This window comes from Cucurbita maxima, unplaced genomic scaffold (assembly GCF_002738345.1).
Source record: "Cucurbita maxima cultivar Rimu unplaced genomic scaffold, Cmax_1.0 Cma_Scf00640, whole genome shotgun sequence".
NCBI classification, from domain to species: domain Eukaryota; kingdom Viridiplantae; phylum Streptophyta; class Magnoliopsida; order Cucurbitales; family Cucurbitaceae; genus Cucurbita; species Cucurbita maxima.
Window position 1 is genome coordinate 1 of NW_019272656.1, and position 14,939 is coordinate 14,939.

Below are 14,939 nucleotides of genomic sequence, written 5' to 3' on the forward strand. Positions count from 1 at the left end.
GAGAGAAATATCACGTTGCCAATTCTTCCGGGCGAAGAAACTTCTCTTAGAGTCTCATCACCACAAATGGACAACATATAGTCAGCATACTCTATTTTCTCTAGCTCTAGTATGTTTCTGGAAGAACAAACAAACAAAGAAAATAAGGAAAGCTTAAACTTTTAGCTTCATGATTACGGAGAGGTTTCTACACCCTTATAAGGAATGTTTTGTTCCTCTCTTCAATTGATGTGAGATCTCACGATCCACCCTTTAGGGAGTCTAGCGTCCTTGCTAGCACACCTCCCAGTGTCTAGCTCTGATATCATTTATAACTGCCCAAACCCACTACTAGCAAATATTGTCTTCTTTGAGCTTTCCCTTTGAGAGCTTTCCCTTTGAGAGCTTCCCCTCAAGGTTTTAAAACGTGTCTGCTAGGGATAGGTTTCCACATCCTTATAAGAAATGTTTTATTTCCCTCTCCAACCGATTTGGAATCTCACAATCCACCCCCCCTTGGGGGCCAGCATCCTCGCTGGCACACCGCCTGGTGTCTAGCTCTGATACAATTTGTAATAGCTCAAGCCTACTGCTAGCATATATTGTTCTCTTTGAGCTTTCCCTTCAAGGTTTTAAAATGTGTCTGCTAGAGAGAGGTTTCCACACCCTTATAAGGAATGTTTTGTTCCCCTCTCCAACCTTGATGTAGGATCTCACAATCCACCCCCTTGGGGGCCAGCATCCTCGCTGGCACACCACCCGGTGTCTAGCTCTGATACCATTTGTAACAGTCTAAGCCCACCGCTAGCAGATATTGTCTTCTTTGAGTTTTCTCTTCAAGGGCTCCCTTATAAGGAATATTTTGTTCACCTCTCCAACAGACGTGAGATCTCACCCAATTTGTTAAGGATTCAGAAGTTCAAGGACAAAAGATTGGATTCACAACAAAAAAAAAAAAAACAACTTCTAGGGAGATTTTGTAAGAGGGGAACCTGAAAACTGCTGGACAATAATCTTTCCACTCAAAGTCAGTAAAGGAGCCTTGAGGAAGACGTATGTTATTCTTCTTGGCGTGTTGAATCCAATCATTTTTAGTGGTTTTGAAGTCCTGTGGTGAGACTTCCTCTCTCCCCATTGCCATGAACTTCCCTGCAACACAGAGACCTTATTCAAGAACAAACAATAGCAATAATAATCACTATTAAGCAGCCTAAATGATATCAAAACAAAAGGGCTTGGTCAAATTCAGGGATCGTGGTATTAACAACATTGTTCATATAACTTTGGCCATTTGTCCACGAACAGTATAAAGAATCTTTCCAAAACCTACAAAGATGGAAATCATCTGAAAATGATGTTCAAAATCCAAACCTTATTAATGTCCAAAGTCCCTTGACTGATCCAGAAAGCGTTGAATTTCCAGGTTGATTCCAACTAGAATCATCCAAAAACCAATTTCAGTATCTTAAGAACAAGTTAAATTTATAAACACATTCAGGATAAACATGAGAAATGATTATATCAACCAACATATTCACAGAGAACGAGTTCATATTTTGTAATCATGCCATTGTCTTGTTGCAAATAAACCCAGATGGGATCACAAGCTCAAACACTTATCTGATATCTACACTATTCTATTGTCAATGGATTTCAAAGCATCTTATACGCATCTTGGATTCTGGGTAATCTTATGGAAAATCAATGGAGAGCATGCGAGGTTGTTTTCTCAAAGTGTGGGTCACACCATAACCAGAAAAGCTGAGAGGGTGTCTTCATTGCTGCACAAAACTGCTCTGTTGTACTCAAATGGTACAGAAACAGAGCCCCCCAGATAAAATTACTAACGGATGTAAACAAAAAACGTTCAGTTTTATTAGGGTCTCGAAAACCCAGATCGCCCCACAAACAAGAACATGTGCAAGATGCATTTTCTAATCGAAACGGGCCAAAAAAAGAAACCTAAATGATTTCCCACATCAATCAACCAAACCCATTCGCAAAAATCAACCAATCCAATCCTGGAAGAATCAGAGGGACAAAAGCAGCAAGTAGGCGATAAACGAAGACGAAGACAAAAGGGAAAAAGGGAAAAAATCAGAGGGACAAAAGCAGCAAGTAGGCGATAAACGAAGACGAAGACAAAAGGGAAAAAGGGAAAAAGGGAAAAAAAGTGGTATAAATTTCGCAGAGACAGAATGACGAAAAGGGTCGAACCCATTACCTTTGTCAGAGGAAGAATCAGTTGATGGGGGGAGAAATTGAGGCAGCCAAGGAAGAAAGAGATAAAGAAGAAGAAAAGGGAGAGGGAGATGAATAATTATGGCTTTGGGATTGAAGGGCGTGCTAGAAATGGAGGTTAGAGACGATTGAATTGCAGGGGAAATACAGTTCTTGGCGCCAAATTTAGTTGTGGGGTATTCCAACCAACGCCCTATTTTTGGCAAATGTCCACTAATCAAAAGCTCCATTGCCAACCCAAGTGCCCTCTTTTACTACATTATTAGTTAAAATGACATGTTTACGTGACCAAATATGTTAGAAATAGATTAATTTATTTCATTGGATCGAATAGATTGTTATAGATTGATTTATGATGTGATATATTTAGCACGTCCCGTCTAGACTTGTAATGGTTGATCATAAGAAACAACGCAAGCAAGCGATCAACGTTGAGTACCTATTAACACTCGATCATAAGGAACAATGCAAGCAAGCGATCATCGTTGAATACCCATTAAATCCAAAAGCTTAAATTATAGATAGAGCATTCAGGTCCTAAGGAACAATTGCATACCCATTAAACCCAAAAGCTTAAATTGTAGATAGAGCACTGAGTTCATGTTGCTGTCAGGACAGCCCACAAGTACAAACAGATAGATATACATGTATAGAACAGCAGAGTTCTAGACAGAGCTCAAGATGAACAGAGAGTGATTCATTGAAGAAGTTCCAGGAATCACCAAATTTGAAACTGTTTTACTTGAGAGGTATTTTCCTATGTAAAGAATTATATTCTCATATTCATGAATATGAATGCAGCTTTTATCTGCAGTTACATGTATATACTTCTTCCATGGAATGTAGATTCTTCAGTGCAACAGAAAATTCAAAAGAGAAAGCAAATAAGAACCAAATCAACCAAAATTTTCAGCACACAAGCTGAAACAAATCAAGGATTGATCTCGAGCCTCGGTTCGAAGCAAAAGCCGGTGAAAAGCTGAAGCGGGAATCTCTTTGTCACCGGGCACTTCAGTGACCATCTCCATTGTTTTACGTTCATGTCAAAAACGAGTAAAGCTGGAGCTCCATAGCTATGGATGTAGATAAGGTCATCAGTGCCACAGCTGGAAAAAACATCATCCAACTCCCCAAATCCCTGGAAGAACTTGTGAGGCATGCGTGCAATTTCTTGCCACTCTTTCCCACAAAGAATCCAAATACCAATCCCTTTAATAATGTCTGGCCTATCCTGTTTACCAATCCCTCCAACCATTACCAGCTTCTGCTTAAGGTTCATCAATCGACCACATGTGAGAGAACAAGGAGCAGGAATAAAGCTTTTTATCAACAAACCATGAGAAGAACGGTTAGAGATATTATAAGTAACGAGACCGTGTCGATGATCAGACATCCCGCCCCCAGTTGAGTAGAGCAAGAAGTAAAGAACACCATCACAAATCACACTCTCGTTGCCACCTCTCCACTCCAACAACACTTCAGTCAAGGAGGTAGCCCACGTGTTCGTTTCCGAATCATAGATATGAATCGATATATCCCATTGAAAGAAGTTTCCAGGAACTTGCTTAGATTTCACAACAGAGATTGTATAATTGTGTGAAACCCTGTTAGCAGAGATTGCTAGTGCACTATAATCAGAGAACTTAGATCCTGAGGGCTCCGGTAGTTTCATTGAGCATTTGGTTATAGGATTGCAGACATGTAACTCGCTTCTACTGTCATTATCCATGAAGCAAACCAAGCCACATGATGAGGCAATGAACCAATTCGACTTGTCGATGCAGGGGAGATCGATGGCATACCACTTCCTAAGAACTGGATCGTAGGCATGACCAATCGGCTCATCCGAGCTCGTAAACATGAAATACCAAGGTTTATGTGATTTGACATGTGAGAAGTTCCACAAAAAACTCCTGGAACTGACTATATCATGCCATCTTTTGCACACAGAACCAGCTCGAAAAATGCTCGCTATTGGTAGACATGACAGAATTCGTTCCAACAAGTCATCAGGCAGGATCGACTCCACAGAAACTGCTACAGCCTCTATGCCCCCATCATTTGTCCAACAAGTCATCAGGCAGGATCGACTCCACAGAAACTGCTACAGCCTCTATGCCCCCATCATTTGCGAAGTCTGAGTAAGAATCGAAATTTCTAAGATCTCTTGCCATCTCATTGTGGAAAAGCTTGATCCATGACGTTTTTCCCGCCATAACGAAGAACTGATCACAGGACCCGAATTAGAAGAAGATGCAGGATCCATGACGTTTTTCCCGCCATAACGAAGAACTGATCACAGGACCCGAATTAGAAGAAGATGCAGCAGGAAGGAACCAATCCAATTGTTCTGAATTGAAACAAGCACATGTCATAAAGCATATTCTTCCAATAGACGGAGAAAAACACATTTCAGCTTAGTACAAATGACAAAGGGAAGTCAGAAACTAAAACATAGAGAGTACTACATAACACTACTCATCATTACACTTACAGTAACATAAATAAAAGTCACACCACCCTTAAATCATACGACATATCCTGTCTTCAAGAATGCCATGTGGGTTTGTAAGTCAAGAAATGATCCTTTACAACTTGCGACCATCCATGTAATAGCCTATCAACTTATCAGCCCAACCCCACCATTAGTAGATATTGTCCTCTTTGAACTTTCCCTTCCACGCTTTCACTTTAGGTTTTAAAACGCGTTTATTAGGGAGAGGTAAAAAGGTTTTCACACCCTTATAAGGAAAGTACTTTAGGTTTTAAAACGCGTTTATTAGGGAGAGGTAAAAAGGTTTTCACACCCTTATAAGGAAAGTTTCGTTCTCTTCTCCAACCAACCTGAGATCTCATACTACACATGAAACCAAAGTGTTTTGGAACCACAAATAAGGGCAAAAGGATAAAATTTGAGGCCAAACAAACGACATTGTGCAGAACCCCACAAGAAAGAATGGCAGACAGCAACAAAAGATGGACACTGTTCATGAGTACAATATTCTTTAAGAAAATATGTGTGTAAGGAGTCAAATTCCAAAGAGGGAAATAAATACAAATCGCCTAATCATAACTGCAAAGGGTAAAATTAAGAACAGTGGAAATCAATTCAAAGAGAAGCTTTCCAAAACAAAATCCAGTCCAGTCCACATTAACTCAACATAAATTCAAGCAATCTCCAAAGGGAAAGGGAAAAACAAACAAGAATACGTCTCAAGAGTTAAGGATCAACCAACTACAAAAACCTGGCGTCTAAAGAAAGGCATATCCATCAGCAAACGAGCAAATAAATGTATTAAAAACAAAACCCAGATCAAGAAAAAAGGCAACAAAACGATTACAAAAGTAAAATTAGGCCCAGATATCGAAAACCCACGATGAACAAACCTTATAAAAGGCCTCCTGGGCAGTGACCTGAAAATGGGGAAATGGTAGATTGGATGGAGAAATGTGGGATGAAGGAAATGATAAAGAGGGAGCAAGGGTTTAATGGGTCAGAGAAGAGAAGTCAGTGGAAAATGGGATGAAAGGATTGAAAGGGGTGCAAGATTTGGCGGCCAAAAAAACAGAGAGGAAGCATGAGGTGAAAGCATGTTAGATGAGAGAGTGAGGCTGTCTCTTTTGTTGCCACTCAAAGATTTTTCTTCGGTTTTACATCATTTCGGTTCTCCCCTTTCGTTTTCTTTTTAGATATAACAAAAACGACAGACGAGAGTGGGAAGGGGAGGGCGGTTTTTCTTTTAGCGGCTGTACAGAGAGAGAGAGAGAGAGAGAGAGAGGGGCGCGTGGAAGCGCGTGTGCTTTTCGCTGGTAATGGGTAGCGTGGGGATAGAGCCACAGAAGGGCCTTCGCCTTGTGTTTCACTCCAGACCTATTTTCCAAGCCGTCGATACATCTTTAAGATATATACAATATTTTAATTTTATTTTATTGATTGTATACCCAGTTTAAATTAAAAAAATATATATATACTTTAAATTTTGTTCTAAAAATAAAAGTTATTTTAAAAAAGATAATTTACTTCAAAATATTTCGGGGGTGACATCATTAATTAATATTTTTAGGCGTAAAATACATCATTAATTATTTAAATATATTAATCTAAATACACCCTAGAGTTTCATCCTTATTTTGATTAAATTTATAAAATAAAATATCAACCAAAATTACCAAACATATACTATAGTCGTTAAACAAAAAATAAATAATTTAATTTTGAGTGACTACTTTTCTAAAATAAAATAAAATTACCATCTAAATTCGGGCATATATATGTCACAAGGATCAAATAGCTAGCGTAGAAATTAAGAACGGGTAAAAAAAAAAAGATGTTAAGATAATTATTTAACAAAAATAAATAAATAATATTTATTGGAATATATACTCTCCCGAATAAAAAGAGCATCGTGTACTTTAGAATAAAACATTTTCTTTTCTACTTATTTGATTTCCATGGCTCCCTCCCGAGCTTACCCTTGTTCTTACTTGAAAAATAAAACATTATAGAAAGGGTCGGTTAGGGTCGAAAAATGCAAACGCATACCTCTCTATTGGCCATATTGCCTGATTGTGATCATATCACCAATAAAATATTGAGGAGTCATATCGCTAGTCTCCTTCATGACTGTATTGCTAAGTCGGTAGAGAACATAGTTAATGACCATATTGTTTGTTAGGGAGAGGTTTCGTTCCCCTATTTAAGTGATGTAGGATCTCATAAATTTGTGTTGCTGGTTTGATTAATAGAAGATAAAGAAAACTATTGTTTTTTTTTTTTTAAATGGAGATGAAACTCTCAAATATTTGCTATGATCACGAGTCACTTGAATGTATATAGTACTAGTTATCCATGTCATAATCAGTTTGGGTTTTTTATTTTAAAAAATGTCCAAACTTGACTCGACTTAACCCACGGACATTGTTTAAGATTTATGTCTTGTTTTGTTTGAATAGTAAGATGAAAGGAAGAAGAAAACAAACAAAATGCCAAAAATGTGTCCAAATCAATGGAAATTCAGAATTTAAGTTACCAAAATAGGGAAAAGGGTAAAGAGTGTGCGGTCCATCCTTCAGTGGGTGCTGGCATTCATGGTAGAAATATGTGGTAAAGGTGAGTGAAGAAAGTACAGTAAAAAAAGTAAAAAAGAGCAGTGAATCACATGGGTTAAAGCCGGTGAAGGAAATTACAATCACCAATGACACTCAAATTGCAATCAAATAAATTTATTTTTTTAAAAATTAAAATTTGGACCCATTAAAAAATAGAGTTACAATCTAATTCGGATTATCATTAAAAAAATAAAAATATTTGAAATTTATAATAAAATAATTAAAAAGTAGTTTTAGTTTTGTTTTTTTTTTTTTTTATTTATTTAGTTTAGGAAGTTTTTTGTTTTTGTAAACTAAAATTTTTTAGAATTTGAATTTAATTTCCATTTCATTTTTTGAGTTTTTAAAATTCTAGCATTTTAATTTTAGATTATGTAGGGTAGTTCAAAGTGTCAAAATACCTAAGAGTTAAATTTGATTTTTAATTATTCTCTCAGTAACTAAATTAAAAAAAAAAACATATTAGTAAAATATAATTATTACAGGTTAACTACAACGTTGTCATAGGTAAATATATATAAAAAAGTTTAACTACAACGTTAACCTATTTTTGGTTTGAATTCAATTCCAAATGATTTTGATCGTTCATGGAAGTTGGGAACAACTCCATTTCCTTTTTGTTTTGAAGGAATTTCGTTATTTAATAATTGCATGCAAAAGGAAAGGTAAATATTTTAATTTTGAAATCATGAGATTAGAACACTTGATTCAAATAAATTACCCTTGAATTAATAAAAATTGAAAGAATCAGAGTTTGAACAAAATGAAAGGAATGACGAAATTGTTCTTCTGAATCTCTCAAATTTTCATTCCAGAAACCCTTCCATCCAATGGCGGGGGAAAACAAAAACATCTATGATGATGAACAATGAACAATGATAATGAAATCCTCAACTGGGGTTACAGATTTTACCTTTCCATGTCCGGAGATCCTCTGAAAACCTTGATGTTCTTCTCCAATGGCGGAATATCATCGCCCATCCTCGTCTTCCTATGGATCACCAGGCCGCACAAAAACCCCGAACGCTTGGACGCCTTCAGGGTTTTGGCTTCCCCTGCTTCCTCCTCTGCCTCCGCCCCTTTCCTAAATCCGTTCAAATCACTAACCAAATTCGATTTCGCCGACGACGATGAAGAAGAAGAACACGTCGATTCATTCCCATCCGACGAATCCAGCAACTTTGCATCATGAGATCCGGCGGAAATTTCAGAATCCCTAGCCTTAGATTTCTTCTTCCTCCTCCGCCGCCGATCAAAACCCTCCCCCATCAAATCGCGGTAACCAATCGCAGGCACTCCATTCAAGGAAGCGAAATCGGAGTTTTCATTAACCATAACGCCGATATTCAGAACGCCCTGGAAGCGTCCAGAAGGACGACGGACTTGGAGGGCAGTGAACGCAGGGGTCTTGGTACAGTCATTAGAAGCGATGACGTTACGGAAAAGGAAACGGACAGTACCGACAAGAGAATCACGGAAACAGCCTGTGGCGTAGATCTCGACGGAGACGGCGGCGGTATCGCGGGTAAGAAACTCCGGCGAGACGCGGAAGAGAAACTTGTCGTTCCAGGTGGGGTTGTCGCCGCCGATGGTGTCGAGACGGGTGCGGAGGCGGTTTAATGGGTCGACCCATGCGACGGCGTAGGTCTGTTTGGGATGGAATTGATGGGAGGGGACCTTGAGACCTTGGGCAGAGATGAGGTTGATCTCCAAGACGGGCATGTGGGTGGCCGGAAGAATCCAGTCTCCGGCAACCTCCATGGGTGAAGATGAGAGAGAGAGAGAGAGAGAGAGAGATGGAAAGGGAGAGTATTAATGGAGATCAAGAACGGACGACATTGCGGCAGGCAAGGAGAGGTGCCAGCGGAGAAAGAGGAGGGGAATTTTAGAACGAAGCGGCTCTGGTTTGGTATCAAATGGCCGGATGTAAGCTCCGCATTGTTGGCTTAAGAAAAAACCACTTTTGCTTCCATAAAACCGGTCCGAACCGGAAAAATGAACCAGACCGCATGGAGAAATAAACCAGATTGACCGAACCGACTCGCTCGTATACTTTTAAATTTTAAATAGTTGTGGATTAAATTCGTAATTTAATTTAAATTAAATTAGAGAGCAAATTCCATCCTTTTCTTGGTGGTGTAATTAATAATGATTAATATATTTATTATTTGTTGAATGGTATGAAATTACTTTTCCTCCTATTTATTAGTTGGTTTGACCGAATGTTTATGAACGTTTGAAAGTTGTCATTTTGGTGTTCACAAGTATAAATAGAAGCCTTCCTTATAAGAGAGGAGATTAGAGTTCCAAGCCAACAATGTCGCCATCAATCTTGTAAAGACGAACCGAACCAAGTGTCAAAAAAATATCATGAGAATGTTATGAACCATGAACCATGAACCATGACTAACTTGTAGACAATGTCTATTGACAATTGTGGCCTATGGTTAAATAGACTATAAGTGACTTGTCCTACATTATAGACTAGGACCGAAGTTATGTATGGTTTATAGTATAGGTCACGATTGACATTAGTAGTAGTCTATTTTATATTAACATAATTGATGTTAACGGTAATCTATATTTTAGATTGTCACTAGTGTCATAACCATATTATGAAGAGAATAGGTTGTGAACCTCGCGTGCAGTCATGATAACGTGGCGCCCAACTGACTATGTGAGGGCCGAGACACGACAATGTTGTGATGCAACCGAAGAGGACTATTCTCGTACTAATCCAATCGTCCTAGGCTAAGGTCATACTGAATCTAACAAATAAAGGATTGGTTTTACTAGCCTGCATGTCTTACTGAGTGACCCTTATAAGTATTATTTATTAGAATTCGTGTGTTACTTACATGGATGACTCATGCCCTCACGAACTAGCTTTTCTGTATGTTGGGAGCTCCTAAATTTTAGAAATTTCTAGAGTAGGTCCTAATTCAACTAAAATTAGGTATAGTATTGAAATTGATACAAAACACTATCGAAGGGCCCAAAAACAAACCCAAGTGTTGTACACTCATCCATAATGCCTCCCATGCGTGCAACCAAGCGCCAGTACATACATGGCTGAGGCGCCTCTAGTTCTCGTGCATTTTGTGTATTCATATACATCATCGGGATTGATATGAACATCATACAAGATGCTTCAATGAAGATGTGAAGAAAATATTGTTGAAATTATCAAAAAGATATTTCAATTCATGTCACATTGAAGAATAATGAAGTTTTATGTTATAAATTTTGGGTAGATTACAATTTAGAGTTATTGTATTTCATTTATGTATTTTAAGAGTTTTTATTTACTATAGGTTACAATTACATAATAGTTAATTATGGTCATTAAGTATGAATGTTACAACTATTGGAATGCGTTTCATAGTTTCATTTTGAGACTATATAAAGCCATGTATGTTGTATGTGTGAGAGACTTGGAAAATATAGTAAAAGAAGCATTTGTGCTCTTCTTTGGCCAATGGCTAAGTTTCTTTGCAATTCTATATAGTTTAGGTTGCATGTATAATATTATATGATGATGTTATAATATTATATGATGGTGTGATGACGTTATATGATGATGTGCTTATGTTATATGATGACGTTAGATGATGATGTTATATGACGATGTGACGATATTATAAGATGATATTATATGATGACATTAGATGATTATGTGATGATGTTATATGATGACTTGATGATGTTAGATAATGATGTGATGACGTTATATGATGACGTGAGGATGTTATATGATGATGTGATGATGTTATATGATGACTTGATGGTGTTAGATAATGATGTGCATGATGCTATATGATGATGTACATGATGTTGATGTGATAATGATGATACATAATAATAAGATGATGCAAGGCGTATGGTGATAAAATGATTTAATATGATGATGTTCCATATTAAGATGATTTGCATGTATTAAATGTCACGATGCATTATGACGACGAGTTTTCAAAGACATATCCCTAGTTAATATTAATGATGATGAATGTATAAAGGTCAATGCGTGCATGTTACTTAGACTAATGTGTGAATGGTGTATAGGGTTGTGTCATAAGAGTGATTTAAAGATGAAAACTATTGAGACCTCATGCATTTTGTATGTTTATATACATTGGGATACTTTCCCATTTATAATTATGAGTATAGACGTATACACTATGATGATGATGATGGTCATGCCTCGCATGACACTCAGGGTCTGCTGACCTTCGGACAGTTAGCTATACTATGATGGATCTAGGGGGTGCGAACCGTTTAGGGACCCATGCTCGCGTGTGTGGGTCATGTGTAGAGAAGTACTACACATCCAATTTTGTCCGGATTGAAGACCATCCTATGATACTTCTTAATGATAGATTTCTAGATCATGAGTTGCATGTGTTTACATTCATTTACCCCAATACTCGGTCACTTACCGAGTATTTATTTAAAATAGCCTATGCTACTTCTATTTCAAGTAAAAGAAAGATATCCGTGTACGACCGACGACATTGCAATTCGAGACCATGACACATGCATAAAGTAGTTGCATTTATTTTCTTATACATAAGTTAGAATATAGTGTTGGCCAAAAACAACATTTCTTAGGATTCGTCCGAACTATGCCTTCGAGTTTGAATCAACTCTGGCTTCTTGTGAAAATTTTCTCATTAAGAACCTACTAAAAATTCGTAACTTAATTTAAAAAAATCTCGAATTTGAAGGAAAACCAAGATCAAGAACCTAAAACACTTACCTTCGGATCTTTCTCGACTCTCCCGCAAGCGTCCTTCTTAAGTCGGCATTTGGGGCCTTGTTCGGTTTTGGCTTATATCAAAAGTCTCATTTTCTTATGTAGTCTACATAAAGAAGGTCCAGCTCCATAGTGAGCCCAGCCCATCAAATAATCAATGACCTATCCAATAAAATAATGTTATTTTAGGATTACCCAATAAACTAATTAATTAAATAAACTCTAATTTCTCTTTTTGAGGGTATTTTTATTCATATATTATAATTGTATTATTTAAAATCTCATTATTTTCATTTTAAAAACTTAAATTTAAACCTATAAATAAGGAGGTATATAGATTGAGTTGGAAAAATTTAGATTTTTTGGATTGGTGACCCGAGCAACCCAAATAAAATTCACAACCCATTCCAACCCAACCTCACCCAACTCTCTATTTTCGGGTTAAATTGGTTTGGGTTGTCAGATTTTTTACTTTTTTATTATTTAGAAAATCTTATTTATCCATAACATCTCTAACTAAAATCTCATAAAATTCAAATATCAAACATTTAAGATTTTAATTGGGTAGGTTTAGGTTGAATTTAGTTTGATTGTAACCCTATTTTTGAAAAAGAATGACGACGACTAACGTCTTTCACTAAGATGGTGTAAATTAATCCTCTAATAAAAATTTAAGATTTTAATTAATTCAATTATTAATTTAAAATTTTAAGTGATACAATTTCAGTTAAAGAGTATAGATGTATCTTTTAGCGTAGTGGATCTTTAAAATCATCGTTTTTTATAAACAAAAAGTAAGAAAATGTTTTTTTAAATTTTCTTATCTACTTTATAATTATCTTCAAAATGGAATTAAAAATTTTAAGAAATAAATAGATTATATATATATATATATATATATATATATTTGAAATTAGACGTAAAAATAAAATAAAAAAAAAACAAATAATTACAAAAAGACATGTTTTAAAAACGGTCTAAGAAGTGGGGCGGCAATGGTGTGAATCCTTGATGGTCATTAATCATTCACAAAGGCAACGTTATTTGGGTTTGAACTTTCAACATTATCCTCTCATATAATTGTCTCTTTTGCACTTCATTTTCTTTTGACCATTTAGTTGACCTAATATAACTCACTTCTTCACTTCATTAATTATTACAAATGCTCTCAAATATATTTTAATGTTATTAATGACATCAACGACCCTACCAAAATGACAATTATACCCCTTACCGAGTCAAAAATTCTATTGTTTCGGGCTTACTCTCAAGGTTTTTAAAACGTGTCTACTAGTCTCCTCCCCAACCGATGTGAGATCTTACAAATTAAAGTTATAATTTATATCAACAAGGTACACATTTCTTTTCTATTGCTCAATTATAAGAACTTCGTAATTAAGTAAAATAATAAATAGAAATTTTAATTTTTTTATCCATATTCCGAATTTTAGCTACCTCATCATCGAATTACATTTAAAATATGAATAAGTAAAAAATGTTAAAAAAAAAAAAAAAAACTAATTTTTGACCTAAAAACCTTTTCGAGCTATTTCTAACGATTAGCCACTTCCACGTTTTTATTCATTGCTAGCTCGGTTTATTATTTGAAAATAACGTTTTATATAAATGCAAAAGAGAGCAATATCATATTATTATAAATATATTAAAATATTAAAAATTTATTAGTCTAAACACATAGGGGTGATTTAACCTTTATTCTTTATTCGAAATATAATTCTAGACAAAAAAAAAAAAAAAAAAAAAAAAAAAAAAAAAAAAGGAGGCTCAAAATCTAAANTAAAATCATATTTTGATGTTTGTGTTTATTTTTTAAATGAAAAAAAAAAATCTAAATTAAAAAAATTTAAATAAAAATTGGTCGACATCAAAGTTACTCGTGTTATAAAGGTCTAGATGGACCCACCAATATAAATAATGGGGCCAGATGGACCCACCAATATAATTTTGAATACGACACGTCGGATTTCAATTAGCTGACTCACTTTATTTCACTAAAAAGACAAAAATTTGAAACTGTGGGAGTTGACACGTCACCTACCCCCCATTTATTTTTATTTAAAATTCGCCCCCCCAAAATTAAGAGCATTCACATTGCTTGTGTTAGGTCTTGTAGCCTAGCATCTACAGATTGGACTTTCTAGAAATTTTGAAGAAAAAAACACATCATAACATTAATTATGTTACTAATTTTGTCCTTTACGCTCCAGCTAGCTTACTTTGAATTATATATATAAAATAATTTTTTTAATATATATATATAACGACGATATCTACTGTTATCTTAGTATAAGCTCATATGTCAAATCTAACTCTTAAACGTAATCAATTAAATAATAAATTTCGAGAAATAAAACAAATTTCATCTATTAGTATCATTTTCATGCTCTTAAGGTTGTGTCCTATGTTAGTTTATCTATCGACATGATGTACTATGACACTCATTATCATAAACATGGTTAATATGAAAACATCAACATAAAGACAAACGTCATTCAATCATCATAATCATCATTATTGTCATAAAGTGCATCAAGCATATAAAGTACGATCATCACCTTGTATTCTTATACAATATCATGTACTCATAACCTATTCTATAATAAGGCCACTTACTTATTGGTTTTAGAAGTACTTCCTAATTTAATTAATGTAATCTCTTGTTTCTCCAGAGCTAATCCAAAAGTTTTTAAATTGAGTTCGATAGTAATCAATATTATTTCAAGTTACTTGGATCACTCAATCGAAATATTATTTGTTATAATATTATATTTACTCGATACAAATAATAATATTTTATCATCTTCCATTTTCAATTTTTTTTTTTTTTTTTTTTTTT

The 14,939-nt window shown here is 35.5% G+C and overlaps 2 protein-coding genes and 1 long non-coding RNA gene across 3 annotated transcripts; all 3 read right to left on the minus strand.

Moving 5' to 3' along the window:
* Positions 1-6: 6 nt before the first annotated feature.
* LOC111474754 lies at positions 7-2,351 on the minus strand. Its single transcript, XR_002716152.1, has 4 exons — positions 2,204-2,351; positions 1,351-1,413; positions 972-1,128; positions 7-117 (listed from the first exon to the last, which is right to left on the minus strand). It is a non-coding gene; the product is annotated as an uncharacterized LOC111474754 (long non-coding RNA).
* Positions 2,352-2,896: 545 nt separating this feature from the next.
* LOC111474757 (F-box/kelch-repeat protein At3g61590-like) lies at positions 2,897-4,473 on the minus strand. Its single transcript, XM_023119667.1, has 2 exons — positions 4,332-4,473; positions 2,897-4,264 (listed from the first exon to the last, which is right to left on the minus strand). Exons 1-2 carry the CDS (start codon positions 4,434-4,436, stop codon positions 3,152-3,154), a joined length of 1,218 nt encoding a protein of 405 aa, XP_022975435.1. The 5' UTR covers positions 4,437-4,473; the 3' UTR covers positions 2,897-3,151.
* Positions 4,474-8,093: 3,620 nt separating this feature from the next.
* LOC111474755 lies at positions 8,094-9,285 on the minus strand. Its single transcript, XM_023119666.1, has one exon. It carries the CDS (start codon positions 9,088-9,090, stop codon positions 8,239-8,241), a length of 852 nt encoding a protein of 283 aa, XP_022975434.1. The 5' UTR covers positions 9,091-9,285; the 3' UTR covers positions 8,094-8,238.
* Between the last annotated feature and the right edge of the window lie 5,654 nt (positions 9,286-14,939).